Genomic DNA, 22,124 nt, shown 5'->3' on the forward strand with positions numbered 1-22,124 from the left:
TCGGCGTGGTCGGAGACGCTGCTGGTGTGGTCGAAACCGTAGCCAGCGTGGTTGAAGCCGCCGCCGACGTCGATGAAGAAGTGGTTGGCGCAGATCGGATCAACACCTCCTCCGTGGTCATGGCGGTGAAGTTGTTGAAGCTGACGGTGAACGTGAAGTCGCCCGCCAAGACCGCGAAGTCGGGGATGATGGCCATCTTGTTCGTCGGGAGAGCTGTACGCACACCCCCTACCTGGCGCGCCACTGTCGACGAAAGCTGGTCGGCAGTCTACCTTGGGGTATACCCACGGTAGTAGTTTATCGGTAGACGGTGCGCAAACTACGAACTCGATGGTGACGCAAGACACGGACAAGCTTTTTATCCAGGTTCGGCCGCCGAGTTGGCGTAATACCTACGTCCTGCGTCTGGTTGTATTGATTTGTGTTGAGAGAATATGATGTATGATCTGTCCTCTAGGGGACCCCTGCCCCTCCTTATATATCCTGAAGGGACAGAGTTACAAGCAAAGTATCCTATTTGGTACAATATCTTGTAGCCTTGCGGTGCACGCCGACCAGTCGTGCGCCGCACGTCTTCATCTTGTGGGCCGAGCCACCTCTGACGGTGCGGCCCATATAGGCCCACGAGGGTATAGGGGTTTATACCCCCACAGTTTGTATTTGACAAATATTGTTCGATTATGGACTAACTAGGCTTAAAAGATTATTCTCGTCAATTCCGACCAAACTGTGCAATTAGTTTTTATTTTTACCTATATTTAATACTCCATGCATACGTCTAAAGATTCGATGTGACGGGAAATCTAAAAATTTTTGCAAAATTTTTGGGAACTAAACAAGACCTTATAGGGAAAAACACCCCCTAAAGCATCTCCAAGAGTATCCTATTTTTTCCTCCTAAAAATTATGTAGTTTAGCAACTTCTAAAAAGATATTGAGAAGAGAAAACAAGGTCATCTTTAAGTGTTTCTAAGAAATGACTTCTAAAATATCAAATTAGCCATATAAAGTTTTTTTTTTCGCGGCAACATGGTCGTGGTCGTCTCCTTCCATGCCGCGGCCGGCCGGCTCGCACTCAAGCTCTCTCTGCCGGCCACAAGAAGCGAGTATCACTGTCTAGAAGAAAGCAAAGCTAGCGGATCTCAGTTGCTTTGGAGTCATCATCTTGTTGCTTTGGAGTCGGTCGGGCATGGTGAAGATCTGTTGCATTAGCACCGGCTACGTCGATGGGTCGTCCATGGCCGTTTTTTTAGATCAAAGCGTAACAAACACTCCGATCCGAAACTGGGTTTTCCAGTTTTACAGGATAAAGTGCCAACCAGAACAGAACCAGCTCTAGAAAGAGCAACAGAGAAACAAAAGACTCTAACCAGTTTCTCACAAACCAACTCAACAAAACTTAAGAACTCTACTACGAGACAACTAAAACGCAGCGGATGTGTTCGACGAAATTAAGTTCATCATATCATCTGCCATTGGCTTCATTTTGGACTTCAGCAATGGGCGCCAGGACTTGATCAGCATCAGCGTCTTGTGGATCAATGCAGCCGGTGACGCCATGACTTTCTTGTTGAAGACTAAATCATTCCTGGACTTCCAGACAGACCACAAAGCACCTGCAGATATAAAAAGGGTTAACACTTGTTTCTTACCTCGACTCTTTTCCACAATCTCTAAAAACAGTGCCACGCAGCTTGTTGGAGCCACTTCCCATCCAAGACATTCTCGCAAGAATGTCCAGAGAAAAATAGCTAAGGGACATTGGAAGAGTATATGATCAGAAGTTTCAAGTTTATCAGAAACAAAACATTTTTCAGGGCCAGACCATTTTTTCTTTTTCAGCTGAACTCCACATTGAATCCTATCGTGCAAAGCCATCCAGAAGAAGATCTTAACCTTTAAAGGTATTGGACTATTCCAAATCAGCATAGCTCTAGTATCTTTCACACCACCAAACGTCAGTGCTTTATACAAGGAGCTCGTACTATATTTACCAGATTTTTCCAATGCCCAGCGAACTACATCAGTCCCATTTGACAGCTGAACCTCCTCTAACAAAGCTAGTAATTCTTGCCACTCAACACTGAAACTGTCATTGAGTTGTCTCCTGAATGAAATATTTCATTGACCCTGTTCAAAAGCCCTATCAACCTCTATATCCTGATCTGAAGCAATTCTAAACAGGTTGTGGAATCTGATCTTTAAGAGACACTCACCCAACCAGCAATCATGCCAGAATCTTGTTTGGTGACCTGCTCTGATCTCAACTATTCTCCCCTTTTGATACCATTGTCTCATGTCCAGCAATGATCTCCAGAATTGGGAGCCCTTTCTATTTTTGATTTGGAAAATGCTTTTCTGTCCCAAATATTTCTTTCTTAACAGTGAACAGCACAAACTATCATTCCCCCTTTCTAACTTATCAATCCATTTTGCCAACAAGCACTTGTTCATCACTCTCACATCTAAAAAACCCAAACCTCCAAACTCTTTAGGTCTACTAAGAGCTGGCCACTTAACCATATGATATTTTCTCTTCTTACCCGTACCTTACCAAAAGAATCTAGCTCTAATAGTTGTCCATGGCCGTGATCACGCTCAAGTGCCCAGCCATCGAGGTGACCATCGTGGACATCTCCCGATTGACCACGCATCAATGCATGGAAAAGCAATCGTCTCTCAGTCCTAGAGCCAAGCCTAGATGCCATCGTTAGAGTTGGTACAATAATGGATTTCTAGTCAAGCTAATGTTGATGTAGAGGAGACGAGAGATCCAAATAGCAAGTGCTGTGAGAAGAAATAGAAAAGAAAATGTGTTTTAGAGATAAGTATGAGACAACTTAGGGTTTGTTTGGCACAGCTCAACTTCACTAGTAAAGCTATTTTTTTATAAAATAGCTTCATGAGTGATTTTCTAAATGAAGTTGAGCTGTTTTGAGAAAAGTGTTTGGCAAAATAGCTTCACCAACTACTTCATGCATAGTTGAGAGAAATGAGAGAGATGCAATAAGCTACTTTTTTCAGCTTTATCCCAACTTATATCTTTGTGAGAGGAGAAAAACAGCTTCACCCATAAAGCTGTTTTGGAAATAAGTGTTTACCAAACAGGCCCTTATTACATAACTTGTCTCTAATTATTTAGCTTATATCCAAGCACTTGGCTCTATTATTGACTTTGCTCTTAGAGCCTGCCGCGGCCACGACCTCACCTTCAGCGCCGACGACGACATCATCTTCATGTCCGACGGACCTCGCCTAGTGGGAGAGCACGCTGCACGTGGTCGCTGCCGCTGCGCCCTCCTCCTGCCCTAGCACGGCGCAAGATCGTCGTTGATAAATCCTCTGTCTCTGTCCGGACCGTCAAGGTCATGGAGAGGATCCTACAAGCGTCGCCTGTGGAGGTCCGGGAAACCTGCCGAGCAGATCCGCACGATGCCCGTGCGCGTAAAGTTATGCGGTAGTTTTTACCAAGTGTTAAAATTTTAGGAGGTTGGATTGGGAGTTGTTGAAGAGGGTTTTTTCCAATCTTGTTAAAAAAACAAGGATTAGGAGGAGATTTAGGATACGAACAAGCAACAAGCGAGCAGGCCTAGCGCACTTCCTAAAGCTAGTACCATCCGAAGCGCCCACTTTAGGGGCCGTTCGGTTAGGGAGATTTTCGGCCAGGAATCATTCCACTCGTTTACGGATATATAAATTTGAATATCATTCCTGACCGGAATGGTTCCTGGCCTCTGTTCCAGGTCAAACGAACGAGCCCTTAGTAAGGCTTGTTTGCCAAGTTCAGGGCGCGTGCTGCGGCGCTCCATGCCTCTGTGTCTGCAAGACTGCAACACAGCGCAAGGACCTAACAATGAACACTGTCCTTCTCGGTGAATTGAAAGAAAATCGTAGGATTGTTCTTCCTTGTCTCGCTTGCTTCCTTGCGCTCTCGCTGTCATGTCCAAATGTCCCATCTGATTAAGTTAGCCGCAGCTTGGACTTTTGAGGATGCCATCTATGGGCTCGTCTTGGAATTTCTTTTTCTTTTTCTTTTCTTTTGGGTACTATTTATTTTACATTCACTGATCTTCCTGCACAGAAACAGGAGTAAATGGAGATGAGAGGAAAATAGGTTGAAACAGCATTGCTGCATATATGGAACATTTTTCTTTTTTCTGGGGCCTTATTTAGTTCCAAAAAATTTTGGGAAAATTAACACTGTAGCACTTTCGTTTGTATTTGACAAATATTGTCCAATCATGAACTAACTAGGCTCAAAAGATTTGTCTCGTCAATTCTGACTAAATTGTATAATTAGTTTTTATTTTTATCTATATTTAATACTTCATGTATACGTCTAAAGATTCGATGTGACGGAGAATCTGAATTGCAAAATTTTTTGGGAACTAAACAAGGTCTATCGGACGTGCCTTCTACTTCTGCATGCCTTAGAGCATCTCCAAAGGCTTTGACAAATTGACTTGGCATTTGTTGTTATTTGCAAACTCCCATAACAAAATACAAAGGACAAAAATAGGTCATCTCCAAGGAAATTGGCATTTGGACTTGGCAAAGGATAAAAATATGAGGTCTCCGGGCGCGCGCCCTTTCCTCGCGCGTGACTTTGCTCGCGTGATCGGATTTGCAAAGCCGTCCACAGCTTGGCATTTTTGCCAAGTTTGCTCCCTCATTTGCCAAGTTGCCCAAATTGCAAACTCCAAATGCAAAACCGTTGGATACCTCTTTTGGAGCTTTTTGGCAAATTACTCAAATGCAAACCTCAAACCCTTGGAGATGCTCTTAGTAGTCTTTTGATTTGCTTCTCTTCTCAGAATGTACATTCCTCTAGCTCTGATTCTTCTCCAGTTCTCCTGTAAATGGCTCTTCTGATTCTTCTCCAGTTCTCCTGTAAATGGCTCTTCTTGCCAAGAGAGGAGCAAATCGAGTACATTGACTGATTGCTTGGACATTTTTTGGTGGAATGTTTTCAGCCAGTGAGGCCTCATGTTTTCAGCCAGGGCCATCCGCTGTCGGCTCGAAGCGAACTGCACAATCGGGGTGAAGAGATTGACAGCTATTTAAGGCCTCGTTCGTTTCGGCCGGAATGGCCCGTTTCGCTGCTCAATCCGTGTGGATTGCCACCGGCCCGTTTTGAAACCAGATCCGCCTCAACTTGTCGTTCGGTTTGAGCTGGCCCAGGAAAGAAATCTGGCCTGGTTTGGCCATTCCACCCCTTTCCACGTCTGGAACAAAGCCCGACCTCCTACCCTCCGGAACGGAGTCAGGCCTGAGACGGCGCAGTCGAGCACCACGAGCAGTCGAGACCCCGCAGCTGCAGGCCGTAGTGGAGGCGACGGCGGCGACGGCGGGGCGGTGCGAGACAACGGCGACGCGACCGACTCCAACCCTACGTCCTTCCCCTTCTTCGTCCTTCTCGCCGGTGATCCCTCGCTCTCCCCTTCGTCCTCGTCTTCTCTCCCTCCTCTAGGGTTCTTGGATCTTGGGCATGGTGGTTGCGATTGATCGCTGGGCGACGACGCGCGCGTCGGCGACTCTTGGTGCGTTCGCGCTGAGGTCGAGCACCCGCAGGCTCCACAGGCGGGCCAGCTCCTTCGGCGCGGCACCGCGAAGTGCGTTCCGGTAGTTGTGGTACACGGGGTCGAATGCCGACTCCACCACGAACGCGCCGTCGTGGAAGTAGACGAGCACGGGGAGCCTCCTCCCGCCTCCGCCTCCGCCACTGGCGGCCACGGGGCGACGGCTCGGCCGGTACAGCCGCACCGCGAGGCCCGTCCTGTGGTCCACGACGACGTCCCTGGAGGCCACCCCGGTGCGCGAGTCCATGGACGCCGGGACGAACGTCGTGCCCATTAACCGCTGCACGCGGCCGCTCTTGTACTGGATTAGGAACGGCGAGAAGTCGAACTTCACCTCCATGTTTGGGTCCGTCGCCCTGCTGCGGAATGCCGACGACGCTGCTGCTTCCACCACCGCTGCTCCTCCCCTCGTCGCCGCCTCCCCTGCTCTGAGCAACAACGCGCAGAGGCAGAGCCCAGCGGTGACGAGCAGGACAGGGGAAGCAGCCATGGCCTCCGAACAACAACATATATACTGGTCCTCCGGATCGGATTTGTTTATCTTTCCCTCTGTTTCTTTATTCAGAGAGATCCAATTTCTGTTCTAATAACTAAGAGAGGAGCGGATGTGGCCTTGCTGTGTCAAATTCTTGAGATCGAGAGCATTAGTTGGGGCATCACCATTCAGGCATTCACCAATCACACCGCTAGTAGTAGTTTAACTCTCAAAACTGTTACCAGTCGTAGCAGTGTTTCAGCTTGACAGCATCTTCCTAATCCGTGTGGTCAGTGAAAAGTGAGATGCCTTTTCCCAATTTCCCTGGCCAATGAGCTTATCAGCCTGCTTACGTACAGCATATAATAGTGTGTGGTTACCTCTGACTGCACTACTACGTAGCAGCATGTTTATTTACCATTGGCGTGTTTTTGTTAGGAGTGTACAGTACCTACTTGCAGTTTGCATGCATCAGCACAACATGTTACAACAACTTGGCTTAAGAATGTTTTACTGTTCTATACTCCTATGTGATTGTAATATTATCAGCAATTTCAGCGTTGGTTTCTTGTAGAGAAGTGTGGCGTAGCTCCCTGCAGCGTCGCTTCAATTATCAGCTATTTCAACTTGGCTTAGCACGTCGCTTCAATTATCAGCTATTTCAGCGTTGGTTTCTTGTTATTTGGCTCAGAATAAACTCTTATTTGACTCAAAAATTGTTTCTTGTCATTTGTAGATCTCTCCTCCACCATTTAGAGTTGGGGAAGGTGAACCTCCGCCTTCTTGGGATCCAGTACCAACTCCAGAAGGTACTCCTTAATATTTATCTTCTATACGACATTGTCAAAATATTTAGCTTTTATATAACATGGTTAATAATATTTAGCTTTTTTATAAAATTATATGCTTCAGTTCTACAATGAGTCTATCACTGCGAGATCGCATTAGAAAGAGGAGGGAGGAGGAAGATGATGACATGATGCTATTTATTTTCCCTGCCTTATATCTTATGAGTTCTGTTAGAGGGGGAGAAAGGAGGAAACGCCATACTTCGGAAGAAACAGGCGAGGTTAAAGTTCGTAGACTCCTCGAGGGACATGTCAAGAACTGTCAAGTTGCATTTAGGATGGAACCATACATCTTTAGAGATTTGGCAACTTACCTTAGAAGGAAAAGGCTTGTTGTTGAAACTAGGATCACTATGGAGGAGAAATTGGGTTTCTTCTATACATGTTGTCACAAATTAAGGACAGTACTACTTTCTAGCCCTGTTCAACCCTTAGAGATGAGAATATTTTGATAGTTGAGTTGCTAGTAAGAGGATTTGGACTATAGAGATGTATTTCTAGTCAGGGATATGTTTGTTGTTAGCCAATTATGCTGTCCTTCCATAGTAAGATCGAAAGCTGAGATATGCTCCTGTCATAAATAAAGACTTCACTTGTGCTAAGACCAATACTTGTTCTTATATTTAGCTAAAAATAGTCGGTCAGCAGCACAAGTAAATGGATGAGTTTTACTAAATTACTACTCTATTTGCAAAACATCTGTCCTATAAGTCATTTGGTCAATTAAGTTAATACATTTGGTTTCTGCAGGCACATGGCTTTGACAGTTCTTAAAAGATATTGCTGGGAGCTTGTTGTTTTGCTTCATACGATTAAGTGGAGTATTGGAAGGCTAGATTACGTTCTTTTTTTATTTTTGCATTTAATGGAGTTTTGATCTGGTTGATGTTGTCTTTGGGTATTTTTGTAATTTATATTTTGGATCTAGGAAGCATTTCAAGTTTAAACATGATATTAGCACTTTGAGTCTGAGTGACCGTAGACATTTTTTGGAAAAAGATGAGTGGTCATGCACATGTGTGCGCCTTTGAGCCGGTGATCACGCCGTGCAAGTAGCCAGGAAAAATTTTGCTTTTACCATCTTGACAGTTTGCAAATGTAAGGCTAAAGTCAGCTGAGATTTTGACAAGGTTTTCATCAATTGTCCTTGAATGGAAGTCAATTCTAAAAAAAAAATTATCAATTATTGTTTTTTATGATCATAACTTTGTTAGTGCAGAAATTGTTATTAAGAGTCAGATGTTAGTTTTGAATATTAAAGTCATATTGTGCTTATCTATTGAACATGTTATGAATCTTGGCTGGCTGTTTCACTGTATCCCAGTTTTCAATCCTGGCCGATTGAACCGAACAGTGCATTTGAAACAGCCGGTTTAATTCCTAGAGAGAAAACGGAGGAAGCATCGGGTTCTAGTGACTGACCAGGATCCACTCGATCCTGGCCTGGATGAGATACTGGTCTGACACCAATACGGTGGTGCCGAACGAGGCCTAAGGGGGTGAAGAGATTGACATAGATTTCATAGTTGTTTTAACCAAGCAGCTACAGATTTTCACAACACATTGCAGCTTTTTCATATTTCATATAGCTCTAAAACCTACAAATCACGACAGACAACTGAGGCTCAAAAAGTTCAGTGGTTGCTGGTTGCTAACAAGGGTCTTGTTTACTTGCAAAAAGAAATGCAAAATAGACATTGTAGCAAATTCATTTGTATTTTGACAAATATTGTCTAAACATAGACTAACTAGACTCAAAAAATTCATCTCACAAATTACAAGCAAACTATGCAATTAGTTATTTCTTTAACCTATATTGAATGCTCCATGCATGTGCCACAAGATTCATACGAGGAATCTGAAAAATTTTGCAAAATTTCCTACGAACTTAAACAAGGCCAATGTTTACAATGTTACACCTGGTCAAGATAACATGTTTGGGGCAGCCAATAAATTGAGAGCGTCAAATTTAAATCCGATCAGGCCACTCACGGCACAACACCTGAATTGTCACATTTAAATCCAATCAAGCCTCTCACGGCACACCATCAAAATTTTAAGCCTCGTCTTCAGAATTTCATCAGAAGTAAAACAACCCAAAATCAAGTAAACAACAAAGAACATAGCATCACAGCTTAAATATATAACTCACATACTTCCAACAAAACAGCATAATTGTGCAATGCTTAGCTTTGAATTCTAGGGCTGGAACAGAACAAAATGTCTTGGGTATGTAACTTGTTCAAAACAAGTAGAAAAGCTGAAAGAACAATGCCACTGAACCCTTGGGACACTACAGATCTGGGTAACAACTCATTTCAGAGGGATAAACCGCGACGAGTGGGTGGCACCGATACCGGGCCTACCGTGCTTGACTGGCTTGTAGGAGATGGAGAACTCTGCAAGATAGTGGCCAATCATCTCAGGCTTGATCTCAACCTGGTTGAAGGTCTTGCCATTGTAGACACCAACAATGCTTCCAATCATCTCAGGGACAATGATCATGTTGCGGAGATGGGTCTTCACTGGCTCTGGCTTCTCACCAGCTGGAGCATCCTTTTTCTGTTCAAGGCAGTGAGATAACCAGTGAAAAAAGTGTGTATCAGGTATAAGTAAATGAACTTCCACATGCCATAAGATGAATCAACACAGAACATTGACCGTGTCTTACTGGCACAGAACAGAACTGCAGCAAAAAATACTGTATATTCAGGATAGAATATTTTATCTATCATCATCCCAATAGCCTTCAACAGAAACAACAATACTATAATTGGGGCAAGGCAGGTTGTAAGACAGTAGGCCAACAAAAAAAATGAAAACTATGCACCATACAGCAAGCAATTCAAAAGTTAGTTACTTGCAATCACCAAGCTTATTTGTCTACAATCCCAGTAATAAAAACAACAGAACAAATGATATAAGAGCTCTAAAATACAATAATTAACCCTGCTAGATATAATAAGATTCATGATCAAAACACTCAGCGCTAGCAACCTCATTTGCAACACAATTCCAGCTACAGTGTAAGTCATCAGAAAACCCAGGGGCACATGAGTTTATCAGATCTGCGAGTAATCATGAATTTCCTTTATAATAGAGAGTTATTTGATGCATCCCCCAATTCCCCCAGCACCCATTTCGGCCAAAGCCTAAAACAGAGAAAACAGGCATCCTGATTCAATCAACTGCCTAAGTGCCTATCTTCCAAATGCAAATTTACAGTGAAAGAAACACTACAGGCAAAAAGAAAATCTACAGCCATAGCCACTGGAATTTACTGAAAGTACAACTTGTGAAACCAAGTAGACAAAAAAAGCATGCTACACCACAATCAAACAGATCGAAAGTTCAGAAACATAAATCTAACTCATTCGAGCAGGACACATTTCTACTTTCTCGAATACTTCTAGCTAAATAAAAAAACACAATCATGCAAAAAAGTACGAGAATAATCCAATATAAGCATCATATAATCATGAGAGCATAACAGATCCATGCAGTAGCATAACACATCCACGCAATTATGTGGATCGGACCACGCTAGCAAAAAGTGGTGATGACAATTAAGTGGTTGGAAACTGACCGCCTTGCGCAGCTTCTTGATGAGCGCCATCGGTTTCCTCTTCAAACCCCTCTGGAACCTACCAAAACAAACACATCACATCAGATCTCCGCAAACCAAAATCCCACGGAAACAAACGGATCGCGGCACGAAAGGTACCTTCTCCTGGCGCGCGCGGGGAAGAGCTGGACGAGGTCGTCGGTGGACATGTCGAGCAGCGCATCGAGGTCGACGCCACGGTAGCTGTACTTGCGGAACGTCCTCTTCTTGGGAGCGCCGGCGGCGACCTCAGGCTCCACATCGACGTCCGCCTGCGCAGCACAAATTAGTCCTCGTGCGAGTCATAGGGACGCGCTGGATCTTGGAGCTGGATACAACAGTTTCAGCGGGGAACTCACCATGGTTGAAGTTGAAGCTGGTCGGCGAGGTCGCGGGACGCGGCGGCGGCGGCGGCGGGCGAGGCGCGGAGGCGGCGCGGCGGCTGAGGCGTGTAGGGTTTAGAGAGAGGTGCGCGTGGGAGTGGGAGCTTGTATATATATAGCTGCGCACGGTGGTGGGGCCGTGAAGAGCATTCGTCCAGTTTCGTGGGCTGGCCTGGATGGATTTTGGGCCGGATGGTATTCAAGAGTGGGCTGAAAAATACATTTCTTGTTGAGCCTAACTCTACCGGGCTCCTTATGGTTATCTGGGCTGGGCATACCAGTGCCTGTCGCATTCTGCAGGCCTAGCCTGTTTTTATAAAACTGCAAACATGGATTCATTTAACTATATATCCCCTAAAAGAAGATAACTATATCGCGCATAAACCATCATTATTAGACGCTTATCATTCTATACTCCATCTGGTCCATTTTATCTAACGTAAATTATAATGCTATGGTTTTTAAAATTATACTTTGACTATTTATTTGCTTTATTATATTATATTATTTATGTGTATAAACTTATAATCATTAGATAGTATACTTTCTTGCAAATTTAATCATATAAAATTTGTATTATAATAACTAAAAATTATTAGCTTAATTATTGATTAAAAATTTTAAAGTATAAATTTTGATAAGCGTGTGCTTGGGGTAAAATGGATAGGATGTAGTAAATTATATGAGCATAAACTACATAAATCCATAACTATAACTCTTATAAAGCTAAACTCCACTAGATGAATTCTCTCTTCATGCAAGGTGTCCACATCATTCCCCACTAAGTGACCCACTAAATCTTTTATCTCTTCATGCAAGATGTCCACATCATTTTCCACTAAGTCCATATCATTCCATATTAATTATAAAAAATAACCATGTCATCTATATCATGTGAAATACTTTAAATGTTTAATATATCCACATACAAGTCATGTACATACACTATTTATTTCATCACCAATTAATTCCTCTATAATGTAACCAAATATTAGTTTTTGTTTTATTAGCTTAGCAATTTTTTACTAGATCTAATACAATAAAATACATGCATGTCAAATTCATATATGTACATACATAATAGACTAAATACCATATAGTAATATTATGTATATAATGATTTATTTTTAAGAAAATTCCGCAGCAACGCGCGGGGAATTCACCTAGTATCAAGAACAAGATAGGAAGCTATATGAAGACATTATGGGAAGTAAAAACATTGTTGAAAAATTGTGTTAATGACTTCCATATCAGCGATAGAATCGTATAAAAACTATATAGAGGATCATTTAGCCTAAGTAAATGGATATTTAGCTAGGCTCTGTTTGCTTAAACTTATGTGCTAAGTTTGTCAGCCATTTGGCAGTATTTTTCTCTCACAACAAATTAGCAAATAGTACTTTTAGCCAAAACTTTTCAGACAAGCAAATGGACTCTATCTAATATAATATTAAAAGAATTTTTTCCTATTTTTAATTTATTTCTCTACAGACTAACAAAAGAACAGATAGAATGGGAGATGGAAAGTACTCCCTCTACTAAAGATGGCAACGGGTACAGATTACCCGCGTGCTCGCGGGTAAAAACCTGGTAGAGTGAAGGTACGGGTACAATTTTGTGCCCGCGGGTGTGGGTGCGGGTTTGTAGTTCAACCCAACGGGTAAAAACTTATGAGCATAGAAAACTTATACTCGTGCCCACTTCACCCATAAACCCGCTCTAACCTCGTGATATATAGGTCCCTTCTTATACTATATATAAAGGAAACAACATAGTTTTATGATTTCTTCCATGTATCTATTTATATATAAGAGAACTATTTTAATGTTGGTACAATGCTAGGTAGTTTTGATTTTCATACATAAACTCCTTTCTATAATCTATGCATGTATTATTAATTTATTATTATGCAGATTCACGAGTACGTCTATGGATATTCTGTGCTCGTGGGTACGGGCGTGGGTGTAAACTTCTACCCGTGGCGGGTTGCGGATGCAGGTGCGGGTTTGGTATTCAACCCACGAGTGTGGGTCTATATATCTTCCACCCGCGGGTAATATGCCTGTTGCCGTCTATACCCTCTACGACTCTACAAGCCACATGAGAAGAGCAGATGTGGGCAACATTGATGAGAAAAATATATTTAGATAGTCCACTTAAACAAAGTAAAAATGCACTCGGTGTTCTTAAACTTTTATGGATTATTACTTAGGTTTTCTAACTAAAAAGTGATAATTTATGTTTGACTAAAGATGATCATCTAGATCTTCAATATACTATTGTGATTGACTAAAGGTCCAAACCTGTCACACCGTCGCCAGCTTTCTATGTGACCATGTCACACCACTCTTTGTTTGTTCCATTGGTACTGAGCATGTGCCTCTAGAGCACAAGCATAGTCGCAAGGCCGATGCTCGATGGGTAGTGCAGGTGAAAGGTCCTAATATGGCTAGAGGGGGGTGAATAGCCTATTTAAAAATTCTACAAACACACTAGAGCAAGAGGTTAGTAAATAACAAAGCGAAACTTTTTGCTCTAGCTCTAAAGGGGTGTTTGCAAGCCACTTATCCAACAATTCTAGTTGATATGATCACTAGGCACACAAGAGCTATGTCACTACAAGCTACACTAGTGAACTAGGCTACACAAGGCAAGACTATCAAATAAACTAGTTACACTACAATGCGGTAAGTAAATGGAGAGGAAGAGATATTTATACCGCTGTGTAGGGGATGAACCAATCACAATAATATAAATTTCAATCACCGGAAGAAATCCAAAGAACAATCACAATAGAGACACATGATTTTCTCCCGAGGTTCACGTGCTTGTCGGCACGCTACATCCCCGTTGTGTCGACCAACACTTGGTGGTTCGGTGGCTAAGAGGTGTAGCACGAACCTCGTCCTCACTAGGACACCACAAGAACCTACCCACAAGTGAGGTAGCTCAATGACATGAGCAATCCACTAATGTTGCCTTTGGCTCTCCGCCGAGGTAGGCACAAACCTCTCACAATCGCCGGAAGATGGTCACGAACAATCACCAACTCGTGTCAATCCTCCTCCGCTGTTCCAAGCCATCTAGGTGGCGGCAACCACCAAGAGTAACAAGAAAACCGCAGCTAGAACGATCCCCAAGTGCCACTAGATGCAATCACTCAAGCAAATGCACTTCGAATCACTTCCAATCTCACAAAGATGAATAATCTATGAAGAAGATGAGTGGGAGGTGTTTGCTTAGGCTCACAAGTATGTCAAGTATGCTAAAATGCCAAGAGAGTGAGCCCCAAACCGGCCAACATGTATTTATAAGCCCCTCAAACAAATAGAGTCGTTGGCTCTTTCACTAGGCAAAACACGGGGTCACCGGACTCACTGAAAGCCCAAGTTTGGTTTTGGTAATTAATGACACCAAGTTGCTAATGCTTTGTGTTTAAGTGATTTGAGTTAGGCATAGCAACACATGTGATGAAGGTGCATGGTGGCATGGAAAGGTGGCCACATAATCATAAAGGGATGAAGCATGAAGTGGAGATCATGGTGATAGACGAGGAGCAAAGTTATCAAGGCAAAGGTATAAACATAGGGTTTTACTTTTGCCGGTCTAAGATGAGTAGAGAAGTAATTGACCGGGTTTTGAATAGACAGCCGACTATCAAGAGGGGAAATCATGGTTATCTCTCGAATCAAGTGCTACTAGGTTCATATCCTGAGCATATGCATTAGGATCTAGTAAAGTGCTAACTTAACTCCTTTGTGAAAATGTTTGTGAAAAGCTAACACACATGCACTTTGGTGGTGGACACTTGTTGGTGTTAGCACATTTGCAAAGGAGGTGGTTTTCCTAGGGTTGAGAGGGGTGTGGATTCAGCGCTTTTGAGAAAAATAAGTGTATATTTTCTATTGCGCCCGTGGGAAATTTGGAGAAGTCGCGGGAGTGTTTTCTCTTTGAGAAACACTCACCGGATGCTGAGTGCGGAGGCACCGGACGCTGGCCTCAGCGTCCGGTGTGCTTGACCCTGCTAGGGTTGAGCACCGGACGCACTCTGAGAACGTCCGGTGGTAAGCGTCCGGTGTGAGGGGTTTTTGCAACCCTCTCTGCGCACGAGTCCGGTGAGCACCGGACCGTCCGGTGCCCAGCGTCCGGTGAGGTCGCGAGTTTGACACCCTCTCTGCGCACGAGTCCGGTGAGCACCGGACCGTCCGGTGTGGACTTGCAGAGCGTCCGGTGTGTTGCAGGTAGCCGTTAGAAACTGTCGTGCGAGATTCAAGTTCGACACGTGGCCAACTCCAGTGCACCGGACGCTGGGGGTCGAGCGTCCGGTGCTCACTTAGTAGCATCCGGTGCCCCCGTTTCAGCCCAGTGAAAGTGGCCAACGGCTAGTTTCTTTGAGGGGCTTATAAATAGTTGGTGGCCGGCTTTGGGAGGTTCTCTCTTGCACATTTTGATTACCTGAGACATACTTTGAGCTAGAGAACACTCCCTCCACTCATCTCCTTGCTTGATTGCTAACCCTAGTGAGATTGAGTGAGATTCAAGTGCATTGCTTTGAGAGTTGCATTTAGTGGCACTTGATTCTTGAGTTTGCTGCGGATTTCTTGTTACTCTTGGGTGTTTCCCGACGCCCTAGACGGCTTGGAGCAGCGGTGGTGTTGAGCTCGTGATTGGAGATTGTTTCGAGCCTCACCAAGTGACTTGTGAGGGGTTTTTGAGCCTTCCCCGCGGGAGATCGCAATTGGCTACTCTAGTGGATTGCTCGTGGCTTGGAGGATCCCCATCTTGTGAGTGGATGTGCGGCACCCGCTGAGGGTTTGGCTTTGGATTGCCAATTAGCTCGTGATCCATCAAGTGGGTGTATCGCCACAACGAGGAGTAGCTTGCCGGGAAGCAAGTGAACCTCGGTAAAAAATCTTGTGTCATCTCTTGCCGAGGTTTCTCTTGTGATTGTACACGTGATTGATTGGATATATTTCTACTCTACAACGTAGGTATAACAATCACTCCCCTCTCTTTTACCTTTGTGTATACCTTGCTAGTTGTGTAGCTTGTTTAGCTTAGCTTTCTTGTTTAGAAGTGTAGCAAGCTTCTAGTTGTGCTTTCTTGTTGTAACTAGTGTTTAACTTTCTTGCTAGACTTGTGTAGGTGGCTTGCATAGCTTAGTTGTGCTAGTGCTAGAATAGCTTCGCGTTTTGTTTTACTAATCAACTTGTCTAGTTGAAGTTTGTAGAATTTTTAAATAGGCTATTCACCCCCCCTCTAGCCATTTGGACCTTACACTCACTACAGGTGAGGCACCGGACGTTGGAATAGAGCGTCCGGTGCTCCAAAAGCAGCCACGTGTTAGCTCTTTGAATCTCACGCGTTGAACTCTAACGGTCACCTGCATAGCACCAGACGCAGTCAAGTGAGCACCGGACGCGTTCGGTACTCACCGAACCCGTGCGCAGAGAGGTCTACAGAGATGCTCGATCAACGGACGCTGAGCACCGGACCATCCGGTGCTCACCGGTTTCATACGCAGGGAGGTTCACAAACAGTCCGCACATCGAACTCGTACCACCAGACGCACCCTGAGCGTCCGGTGCTCTCAGTCGGAGATGCCCACCGAGGTCAGACCACACCGGACGCACAAATAGGGTCACACCTGCGTCCGGTGTCTAGCGTATGGTGCCTAACCCTAGCTAAGCCAGGCACTGACAGCACATCGGACACACAGACACAGCGTCCGGTGCTTCCGCGGCTAGCGTACGGCACTCCCGCGACTTCTCCAAATTTTCCACCGGCGCAATAGAAAATATGCATTTCATTTTCTTAAAAAGCGAGAGAAACCGATCCTCTCTCTACCCTTCAAACTCCACCTCCTTCTCAAAGTGTGCCAAAACCACAGAGTGTGTACCAACATGTGTACGTGTGTTAGCATTTTCACAATCATTTTCTTCGAAGGAGTTAAGTTAGCTCACTAGGTTCTAAATGCATGCACAAGAACAATGACACCTAGTGGCACTTGATAATCGCTTAGCCAAAGAATTCTCCTCTTTATAGTATGGCTATCTATCCTAAATGTGATCACACCCTCTATGGTGTCTTGATCACCAAAACTAAAACCCTAAGCAATACCTTTGCCTCGAACTTCATAGGGTTTTGTTTTTCTCTTTCTTCTTTTCCAAGTTGAGCACTTGATTATTTTGTGGTCATCACCATGATCATCTCTTGCTCCATCACTTGGCATGTACCAACCTCATTAAGTCTACACACACTTAGTATAGAGGTTAGTGCTAGGGTTTCATCAATTATCCAAAACAAAACTAGGGCTTTCAGCAGGCCAGTATGTGGGCACAGACTCAAGGCAGACTCAGGACGAGAGAGTGAAAGTGGAGGAGAAAAGGAGTGAGGAAGGTTTTTTTCTCTAAATTTCACCTATCCTCGTCTACACTGGAACAACCACGTAGGTATATAGAGGTGACGTGGTAGGATTTGAACCTCTGCTCGATTGTGGCTTTAGTTGAAAGACCCTATAGAAATTTTTTAGTTCAAGGACTCAGGTAAGAATCCATAATAGATTGAGGATCCAAATAGTTTAAGGACCCACGTGGGAACTATATAGATGTTGTTGTAATACGCTATTGTTTTGGAGATTTTTTTATTTTGAAGATCCTCTAAATCTAGGTTTTTAGATATCAAGTCTTAAACTCAATCTTTAAAACTTAGTTTGGATTATAAGATGATGGAATGACAAAACAAACAGCATGTTGTGCAACAATTATCTTTGTGTAGATTGAAAATAGGGTAATTGCACTTAGTGGGTGATGATGTGGATAGCTTTTACACATGACTGATGATGTGGAGAATTTTAGCATTGAGTGGGGATGACATAGATAGCTTTCACTAAATCAGAAGTTAGTAGGGGATTATGTGGATAGCTTGTAGTTGAGATTGAAAGCTAGTGGGTGGATGACGTGGCTATTAGTGAGGAATGACATTGATAATTTACATGATATGGTCGAAATCTAATGGTTTTTGTTTTTATAAGTTGCTAGAAGGATAACCCATGCGTTCCTATGGGGATAAAAAGTTTGGAATAAAACTTGGACAATCAATGGTTATTGGCTTATGCGTGATTCATTAGCACGAATAGTGTCCATGAAGTTGTACACTGTTATAAGTGTATGTTAGCGTATCATATGCTCACTGATGTAGGCATTGTGTCTTGCTAATGTGTAGGTAGCTTGCATGAAGATATAGCCAACCAAAGAAATCATGCTTTCTATTGCATGGTAACATATCTCCCCCTTTATTCATAGAATTATTGGCAAACGACACCTAAGATGTTGGGACAACCAAGCAAATAACATGATGTAAATGCCTTGTATTTTGATATATTGAAGATAATAATTGCATTAGTGGGGATAACATAGAATGCTTTTGCACTTATTAGTGGGTTGGTGTGGACAGTTCTAGCATTTAGTAGAATATGAGTGGATTACTTGCATGAAGAGATTCAAAATGAGCGGGGACATGATGTGGCATTTAGTGATAAATGACGTGGATAGCTTGCATGTTGAGATTAAAAGTTAATGTGGATTTTCTTTTATAGATATAGATATAGATATAGATATAGATATAGATATAGATATAGATATAGATATAGATATAGATATAGATATAGATATAGATATAGATATAGATATAGATATAGATATAACAGATATAGATACATATATATACGATACGGATACGCATACAGATATAGATACAGATACAGATACAAATACAGATATAGATATAGATAAAATTAGTCCATACTCAAATTTGATTGGTAAATGTTCTGTCATTAATTCACCAAAACTTACTTAGGGGAGCATAGATGAACTTTCACACCTTCCCTCCATCCATATCATATCATATCATATCATATCATATCATATCATATCATATCATATCATATCATATCATATCATATCATATCATATCATATCATATCATATCATATCATATCATATCATATCATATCATATCATATCATATCATATCATATCATATCATATCATATCATATCATATCATATCATATCATATCATATCATATCATATCATATCATATCATATACTCTTATAAAGCTAAACTTCACTAGATAATTTCTCTCTTCATACAAGGTGTCTACATCATTCTCCACTAAGTGACCCACTAAATGTTTTTTCTCTTCATACAAGGTGTTCACATCATTCTCCACTAAGTTTATGTTATCTCATATTAATTACTAAAAATATTCATGTCATCTATATCATGTTATAATCTTATAAAGCAACCCCACTAGATGATTTCTCTCTTCATACAAGGTGTCCACATTATTCTCCACTAAGTGACCCACTAAATGTTTTATTTCTTCATATAAGGTGTTCACATCATTTACCACTATAAGTCTATGTTATCTTATATTAATTACTAAAAATATATATCATTTATATCATATTATACTCTTATAAAGCTAAATCTCACTAGATGATTTCTCTCTTCATGCAAGACGTCCACATTATTCTCCACCAAGTGACCCACTAAATGTTTTATCTCTTCATGCAAGGTGTTAACATCATTCCTCACTAAGTCTACGTCATTTATATCATGTGAAATACTTTAAATATTTAATCTATTAATATACAAGTCATCTGCGTACACTATTTATTTCATCACTTATTCCTTTATAATGTAATCAAATAATCTATATTTTTTCTTCTATTACCTTTGTGATTGTTTACCAGATCTAATATAATAAAATAACATGCAAGTCAAAATCATATATATGTATACACAATATACTGAATATCGTATCAATGCTATGTATGCAATGACTTACTTTTAAAAAAATCTCGTAGCAACACGGGGGATTCACCTAGTTCCTATTGTTTTGGTGTACCATCTTGACATCCACTTGTTGCCTCCTCCTCTGCACTTCCGGACTAAGTGACCAATGTGATGCCCTCTAGGCCCAGGCCTAGGCCCACCTCATCACCCCAACCATGCACTGTTAAGTTGACCTTCAATTCCATTGTGGATTATATGACAAGAGAAATATAAACCTATAGAGCTTGAAAGCCCTTTAACCCTTAGCTTAACAATTGTGTTCCTGTATGAGTTGCACTAGCAAAATCACACATATGCTCGTCTAAGCACACTATCACCGCCATTAATTTCTTTGAAGTTCATACAATGTGTGTGTAAATAGTTGAATTGGCCATAAAAAGTCTCATATAATTTTAGTATAATTTTGTTTTTCCAAACAACATTACAAATTGTATTATTATATGATGTTTACATAAGTTTCTACTAATAATTCACTAAGACTACTATCAAATCAAAGTCACAACTTATTCTATAGTAATACTTTTAAATTTTAGTTTGATACACTATTGCTTCATAAAGTGCTACTAGACATATAAACATAAATTGCTACTCTCTCTAACTCCAAGTGTAGATCACTTTAGTCTTCTATTTTTTCTATATAAGTCATCCTAGAATTTTTGTACATCTTTTAACCTTTTATCTCCCCTATCCTTGGTTAAAAAATTCTACTACACCCACAAATATATGAGTTCCCTTTCACAATGAAGTATAAATCAAGGAGAATGCACACACCTTATCTTCCAGTGCCATTAGACTTGTCCCCTATCCTTGGAGCTTAGGTACTGTCGTATCAGGTTAATGAGAGATTCAAATAAAGGAATTGGAGCTCTTCGGTGAGGCACCGGAGCTACGCAGTAGAGGGTTCATCTAGTAGGGAGCCTTTGGGTTCCATCACGCACCAAAGAGCACACATAAGAGAAACACAACTAGTTGATTGAAAGCCCTAGCTTAGTTTTGATGTGCTAACCATATGGACTAATGCTTTCAATGAGTTTGATAAGTTAGGGTCCACTTGATGGTGATGAAAAAGGCTTAAGAGATGGTGGAGATGGAAGTTCATAAACATATCAAGCTAAGTGCTCAACCATGGAGAGAAGGAGTTGGAAAGCAAGCCCAAAGGCAAAGGTATAATGTTAGGCCTTTGCTTTTGCCAGCCAATCTGAAATAGAGTGCACAGTTGGGTTTAGGATAGATATAGCGCAAAGAGGCATGACAGCTCTAAAGTGATAAGAGTTATCTAATGCCTCTTTTTTTCTAGTCTTGAGGTCAGTAGGGGAATGACTAGAATTGAATTACAAATCGTTCCTCTTTTTTCACTTTCTTTATAGGTATGTGTAGTTGGCATACTGAAAGCCCTAGTTTGGTTTTGGATAATTGATGAAACCCTAATACTAACCTCTATACTAAGTGTGTGTAGACTTAATGAGGTTGGTACATGCCAAGTGATGGAGCAAGTGATGATCATGGTGATGATGGTGACGACCACAAGATGATCAAGTGCTCAACTTTGAAAAGAAGAAAGAGAAAAACAAAACCCTATGGAGATCAAGGCAAAGGTATTGCTTAGGGTTTTGGTTTTGGTGATCAAGACACCATAGAGGGTGTGATCACATTTAGGATAGATAGCCGTACTATAAAGAGGGGAATTCTTTGGCTAAGCAGTTATCCAGTGCCACTAGGTGTCATTGTTCATGTGCATGCATTTAGAACCTAGTGAGCTAACTTAACTCCTTCGAAGAAAATGGTTGTGAAAATGCTAACACACGTGCACAAGTTGGTTTACACTTTGTGGTGTTGGCACACTTTGAGAAGGAGGTGGAGTTTGAAAGGTAGAGAGAGGATGGGTTCCTCTCTCCCTCCCGTCGAGCTTGCGAGGCGGGATTCGGCGCTTTTCGAGAAAATGAAGTGCATATTTTCTATTGCGCCGGTGGGAAATTTGGAGAAGTCGCGGGAGTGTTTCTCGCTGAGAAAACACTCACCGGACGCTGGCTTCTGGAGCACCGGACGCTGCGTCTGAGCGTCCGGTGCAGACAGTGCCTGGCCCAGCTAGGGTAAGGCACCGGACGATAGGCACCGGACGCTGGCTTGAGCGTCCGGTGGTTAGCGTCCGGTGTGCGGGCGTTTTGCGACCCTCTCTGCGCGTGGGTCCGGTGAGCACCGGACGCTGAGGGTGCGTCCGGTGGCTTGCGTCCGGTGATCCTGCGAGTTTGCGGAACTCTCTGCGCATGAGTCCGGTGTGCATCGGACGCGTCCGGTGCTAACTTGCTCAGCGTCCGGTGCTCTGCAGGTTACCGTTAGACTCTGACACGCGGCTGACGTTGGAGCACCGGACGC

At 42.5% G+C, this 22,124-nt stretch overlaps 1 protein-coding gene and 1 long non-coding RNA gene across 2 annotated transcripts; one reads left to right on the top strand and one right to left on the bottom strand.

The window, feature by feature from the left end:
• LOC8056630 lies at nucleotides 5,266-8,031 on the top strand. Its single transcript, XR_002450375.1, has 4 exons — nucleotides 5,266-5,422; nucleotides 6,791-6,863; nucleotides 6,967-7,123; nucleotides 7,653-8,031. It is a non-coding gene; the product is annotated as an uncharacterized LOC8056630 (long non-coding RNA).
• On the bottom strand, nucleotides 9,010-10,979 carry LOC8060758 (40S ribosomal protein S15). The gene is made up of 4 exons (XM_002461515.2): nucleotides 10,866-10,979; nucleotides 10,627-10,778; nucleotides 10,489-10,546; nucleotides 9,010-9,464 (listed from the first exon to the last, which is right to left on the bottom strand). The coding sequence occupies exons 1-4, from the start codon at nucleotides 10,866-10,868 to the stop codon at nucleotides 9,216-9,218; spliced, it is 462 nt and encodes a 153-aa protein (XP_002461560.1). The 5' UTR covers nucleotides 10,869-10,979; the 3' UTR covers nucleotides 9,010-9,215.

The sequence above is a fragment of the Sorghum bicolor genome, chromosome 2 (genome assembly GCF_000003195.3).
Source record: "Sorghum bicolor cultivar BTx623 chromosome 2, Sorghum_bicolor_NCBIv3, whole genome shotgun sequence".
Classification (NCBI taxonomy): domain Eukaryota; kingdom Viridiplantae; phylum Streptophyta; class Magnoliopsida; order Poales; family Poaceae; genus Sorghum; species Sorghum bicolor.